We start from the raw sequence: 6,524 nt of genomic DNA, 5'->3' as shown, positions 1-6,524 counted from the left end.
ATTAAGAGTGTCCAATCAAGTGGGGAGCAGAAGAGGTCAAAAGGGAAGGAACTTGCAAACCTGAACAATCTCTCCAAAGTTGATAACAGTCTTGATATGAAACAAAAGACTGTGAGAAACGAGAAGGAAATTTTGAAGAGTTCAAACAACAAGGTTGCTACCCTTGAGAACCTTACCCCTAATGAACAATTTTCGAAGGGTACTTCATTTCGTCTTCCTTCAAAAATTGTGAAAGCCATTGATCATGATTCTTGCAATTCACATGAGAAGAAGAGGAGCGAGCCTTTTGATGAGGAGGATGAACAATCCACTAGCACGGACCAGCATTAGAAGCGCAAGAAGTCCAAGGTAATGACTTTCCCTTTGGATGATATTGGTTTAGATCCTAAAGAACTCTTTAAAGACATTCCGGATATATCTGTGCCTGGTATAAGCCGTGCCAATATTGTAAGGACCCCCCTTGCCTTCTTTAATTTAGCATTTGAAATCTACTTGTCAATTTCATATACATGATTTGTCTCATGACGTTTTCCCTACAGTTGGATGATCAAGACTTGATCTTCATTGATGATGGAGAACCAAGTCAAGTATCAGTTGAAGGACCTACTGCATTTGAACTTTTGGCCAAACAAGTGGTCAGTTCTACCCAACAAATGGGTGCTAGTGAGAATTCCAAAAAGGCAGTAGAGGATGAAAATGTGATTCAGCAAATTACGCCACAGAAGGTGGAACATATGACTCCATCGGCCCAAAAGAAACTCAAAATTTTCGATCCACCATCGTGGCCAAGGGCACCTCAAGTGTCTGAATTTTGCCCCCAAAGTGTGATCTCAACATGCCGTCGAGACTATATCCAAATGTTGTGGAATAACTTGAGGGTGATGATATCTCAAACAGCCTTAGAGCGCATGCCTGCTCTTGAAATGAAAGCAAGCGAAATCATGGAGGAAATGCAAAGTTTCAATGCCACGGATATCTCAAATTTGCAAGACCTTTTAAAGGCTTTCTTTGCAAATGCAGCTCGTTACGTCGCTGTGAAATCTTCCCTCTCAAATAAAATTCCAGTTGAATCATATAATGAGTTGCTTTCTACTGCCACCCAACATCTTAGAGATGCTCAGAGTAAGGAGAAACAACAAGCGGAAAAGATCTCAACGCACATGCTGAAACTTAAGGAGATTGATCGCGAGGAAGTCGAGTTGAGGAAGCGGCTTGAGTTCTTGGATACTCACAGGAAGGAGACACTTTCACGGCTACGAGAAGAGCAAGATGAGCTTACCCGAGTGTAAGGCATGATGGTCGACTTACAAAATGAAGTTCGAAAGATTGAGAATTTCCCGTCCCTACTTGCTGAGGAGAGTCAAACTTTTGACAAGATGCAAGCATTACTTGAAAGCAACCGAAAGGAGCTGTCGTCATTTGAATTCTAGGAATAGTTGCAATCTTTTACTTTGTTTCAAATTTCATCTTTTGTTATCTGCTCAAAGCGTGTAGCTATGAGCACAAACATTTCATAATGAAGCTTGATCTCTTTTTTTTCACATCCTTGCAGACGTCCCCGTTTTTCCTTATTCTTTCAATAGCCACCATTTTAAGCTATTAATTGCAATACAAACAATTCCATCTTTGCATAAGTTTGATCACACTTGAAAAGGTAATTATCCAAATAATTTAGTAATCTGAATAATACACTTTCAAGTATATACCACAAAATAATTCGAACTGTCTTAAAGAGAACCGCTCTTCTTTTTTTTTTTTTTAACAAAAGAATCATCCGGACAAAGGATTTAGTTTTATATGATTGTAACTGAACTTAGAAATTGCCCTCTAAGCTGCCTACGTATCCCAACAGGGAATCAAGTCACACGTAGTTCCTACCATTCACAGTTTAAACTCTTGCGGGTCAGGAGTATCCTTTTGTTTACCACCTTAGATTTGGTGGAGTGTTTCAGCAGTTTAACCACGTGCTACACTATTGGTGGTTGTTATCCACAGTTTTAGCTCATGCGGGTTTGGAGCAACAGGCAGTTTAGACTTATGCGTCGTGGAGTATTTCACTTTTTTTTTTATGGCATGTATAGCTTCACGAATTTCCCATTTATAGGACCAACTTTCACGCCATCTTTGTCCACCAATTTGTACGCACCATTCATGTAGACTTCTCGAACAATGTACGGCCCATCCCATTTAGAGACGAATTTGTCTTTAGTGCGATGAGTCATAACTATTGGCCTTCGAACGGCAAGTACCATGTCCCCGACTTGAAAGGAGCGATGTCGAACTTTCTTATTAAAAGCTCTAGAGAGACGGGTTTGATAGCACTCCAGATTTTGTTGGGCCTCCAATCTCTTCTCATCCAAAGCTTCCAATTCTTCAAGGCGCAGGCGAACATTTTCTTCCTCCGTGAGCCCTTCTTGGATAGCGATTCTCAAAGAAGGAATTTGTTGCTCAAGGGGCAGAACAGCTTCTACACCATAGACCAAGGCATATGGTGTGGCTTGCGTCGGAGTTCGGTATGTGGTGCGATAGGCCCAAAGAGTTTCGCCTAACCTTTCGTGCCAATCCTTCTTTGACTTTGCCACCACTTTCTTCAACAAGTTACATAAAGTTTTGTTGAATGCCTCTGCAAGACCATTGGCGGGGGCATTATACATGGAGGACTTGCGTTGCTTGAGATTAAATTTCTCACATAACTTATCCATCAAGCCATTGGAGAAGGATTTTCCATTATCAGTGATAATGTACCGGGGAACTCCATAACGGTAAATAATATTCACACGAATAAAATTCACCACATCTTCCTTTCTAACTTGCTTGAGCGGTATGGCTTCAGTCCACTTAGAAAAGTAGTCGGTCGCAGCCAGTATACATAAGTGTTGACCGGACGACTTTGGTAATGGCCTCACAACATCAAGGCCCCAAGCATCAAAAGGCCAAGAAGCAACGGTCGGGTGTAACGGCTCGGGTGGTTGATGAATGTAATTTGCATGAAACTGGCAAGTTTGACATCTTTGAGCATATTCTATGCAATCTTTGACCATAGTAGGCCAATAGTAGCCCATCCTTTTAATCCGAAAATGTAACTTGGGACCGGATTGATGTGCTTCACATATTCCAGAATGTGCCTCGTGCATCGCCCGATATGCCTCGTCTTCGCTCAGACAGCGCAACAGTACACCTTCAAATGATCTTCGGTACAGCGTGTCTTTGTACAAGATAAAACGAGGGGCTCGACGACGGATGTCAGTTCTTCTACGTTGCTCCTCAGGTAATTTTTGATACTTGAGATAATCAACGAGAGGTTATCTCCAATCTTCTTTGTCAATTTCATAGGTTGAGAGCACATGAGCGTCGCCTCCTTCAATATTTTCATCATCAATTAGTGATGGAACTACCCACTTTTGACATACACGAACTTGTATCTCATGATCCGGCATGGCAAGCGAAGAGGCTAGCACAGCTAATGCATCAGCTTGCTTATTTTCCTTTCTAGGAACATGCTTAATACTTGCACCTCCAAGCCGCTTCATAAGTCGCGTTGCATATTTGTGATACGAAATTAACTCGGACTTTTTGATTTCATAACTCCCTAAGAGTTGGTTAACCACCAATTGAGAGTCACCATAGATTTGAAGTTCCAACTGCTCCATGTCAACAGCTATTTCAAGTCCGAGTATGAGAGCTTGGTACTCAGCGACATTATTTGAACAATGTTGACTTAGGGTAAAAGAGTATAACAATATCCCTCCATCAGGAGTCACAAATACAATCCCCGCTCCAACCCCATGACGATGAGCAGCACCATCAAAATACATTTTCCATGGTGGACGAATCTCAATAAGGAGTACATCCTCATCTGGTAGTTCATCACTTAACTCCCATTCAGCAGGTATAGGGTGATCAGCAAGAAAATCCGCCAGAACTTGTCCTTTCACAGCTTTCTGAGGCACATAAATAATCTCAAACTGTTGTAGCTGAAGATACCATCTAGCTAGACGGTCAGACAGCACCGGCCTGCTCATCACATATTTTATAGGATTCGCCCTGGAAATGAGCCTCACACTATGCGCTTGAAAGTAGTGCTTTAACTTCTGTATTGCAAAAATAAGGGCTAAACACAACTTTTCAATTGGCGAGTAGTTTAGTTCGTTGGGGGTCATCATTCTGCTTAAATAATAAAGGGCAACCTCCTTTCCTTCATTATTTGCTTGAGCGAGCAATGCCCCCACCGACCGTTCTTGGGCAGCAATATAAAGGAGTAATGGCTTTCCATGAATAGGTGCAGCCAACACAGGTGCTTTCATAAGATAAGACTTAATGCTATTGAATGCATTACTACATGCCTCATCCCATTGAAATGGCACATCTTTTTTCATCAAGCGACTAAATGGTTGACACCTCCCTGCTAAATTTGAGATAAATCTCCTCAGATAAGCTAATCGCCCTTGAAGACTTTTCAATTCATGAATGTCACGAGGTTCAGGCATCCTCAATATAGCATCAATTTTGGCCTGATCAATTTCAATGCCTCGATGGCGAACCACAAAACCAAGAAATTTTTCCGACGTGACTCCGAATGCACACTTGAGAGGGTTCATTTTGAGTTGATACCTTCTCAACCGATCGAAAACTTGTCTCAAATCTTCCAAGTGATTACTTCTTTTTTTTGATTTCACAACTAAATCATCCACATAACACTCGATATTCTTATGAAGCATGTCGTCAAAGATACTTTGCATTGCTCTTTGATATGTGGCACCAGCATTTTTGAGACCAAAGGGCATCACTTTATAACAATAAATACCCTTAGGAGTACGAAATGCAGTGAGCTCCTCATCCTCCGGTGCCAATCAAATTTGATTATATCCAGAAGAGCCATCCATAAATGACAGAACTTCATGCCCAGTAGTTGCATCAATCATGAGTTCAGTGATCGGTAAAGGAAAGTCATCTTTGGGACAAGCATTGTTAACATCCCTGAAATCGACGCAGATGCGGATTTGTCCATTTTTCTTTCGCACAGGCACGATACTCGAAATCCATGTGGGATATTTAACTTCACGAATAAACTCGGCTTCAATGAGTTTATTGACTTCCATTTCGATCAACGGAATCAAATCAGGTCTAAATCGCCGTTGTGCTTGCTTCACAGGTCGAACTCCCTTTTTAACAGCCAAATGGTGGACGGCCACTTTTGGATCTAAACCCAGCATTTCTTTATAAGTCCATGCAAAAATATCTTGATACTCCCGCAAGAGTTTAATATATGCCTTCTCTTCGTCAGGACTCAGTGAAGCACTTATGTATATTGGACGCGGGTCCTCTGAAGTACCAAGATTGATCTCCTTTAGATCATCCACAGTAGCCTTAACACCTTCCTCCAATTCAGGTGGAGCGTCTTCAACATCTTCTTCTTCTTCAGGCGAGTCACCGTCAATTATGGTTATATGATTGCATGAAGCAACACTCTCTTCATCATCCTCTTTTGGTCTTGTGTACACCACGGTATGCTCCCTGACCCTCAATTCAGTCCCACACTTTATTACAAGGTCTGTACATCTTCTCATTCTCGAAGGAATGATGCTACCAAATTTATGAGGACAATCAGAAGGTTCTTCAAGATTTTGCAATGACTTTGCCATTTTTCCTTTACTCTTATGAGAGTTTTGAGATTTGTCTTTTTTGTGGTCCTAATCTCTTAAAAACAGATACCCGTGGAATTTTATTCTCCTTTTCGTGAAAAGCTTGAGATTTACCAACTATTTGAGAAGACTCATCCTCTACAGCAATATATTGGCTACTAACTCTATTGATCTTGATGCGGATTGGTGTAGGAGAGGAGTAGCCAAGGCCAAATTTGGGATTTTCAATGGCGTATCCCTTTTCCTTCAACATCTTTTGGGTAGGATTCAACTCATGAATCATGTCACTGGTAGATTGACGGGATGAAACATTTAACACCGCAGATTCTTTGAGATCGTATCCAGCCTTAGCGAGAAGCTTATAAGCGATAGGATCAAAACCTTCTTTAGTTCTTGACTTTAATATGGTGTCTTGTTCAATTTCAAATTCTTTGCTTAAAAAGTTAGACCTTTTAAGTTGAGAAGATGACGCCTTTTTTGTATCAAGATGAGCTACCGGAAGAGTCAAATCTTTTAGAGTTTCATGCTGAATTGCAGGTGACTGTCCCTGTTCCATTCTTGATTTGGGAGGGCAGCGAAAGACAACTGATTCATTGTTTGGTAATGAAATATCAGTTTCTTCATGAACTTCCTCTTTTGATTTCGAAGTCATCACTTTCTCCCCTTTTGCATTTGGAGATTTGGGGTTCTGGATTTTATCCCGAGATAGAGGTTGTTCAGTTTTATCCTTCGCAATGTGCCTTCTGATGTAAAATTTGGCATCGGCGATATATGCTTCCGCCTCAGTGAAAGGATTATCATCAGCTTTCACACTTCTTGCCACCCTGTTTTGACAGTACTTGAAGCATTGATGAAGAGTTGAAGGTACAACTCCATTTTCAT

At 41.1% G+C, this 6,524-nt stretch overlaps 1 protein-coding gene across 1 annotated transcript; it reads right to left on the bottom strand.

Moving 5' to 3' along the window:
* Positions 1-4,850: 4,850 nt before the first annotated feature.
* Positions 4,851-5,642, bottom strand: LOC113766229. Its single transcript, XM_027310441.1, has one exon. It carries the CDS (start codon positions 5,640-5,642, stop codon positions 4,851-4,853), a length of 792 nt encoding a protein of 263 aa, XP_027166242.1.
* Positions 5,643-6,524: the final 882 nt, after the last annotated feature.

Source organism: Coffea eugenioides, chromosome 3 (genome assembly GCF_003713205.1).
Source record: "Coffea eugenioides isolate CCC68of chromosome 3, Ceug_1.0, whole genome shotgun sequence".
NCBI classification, from domain to species: domain Eukaryota; kingdom Viridiplantae; phylum Streptophyta; class Magnoliopsida; order Gentianales; family Rubiaceae; genus Coffea; species Coffea eugenioides.
Note: the sequence above shows the minus strand (reverse complement) of the source record. Positions and strands in the feature narration are given on the sequence as shown.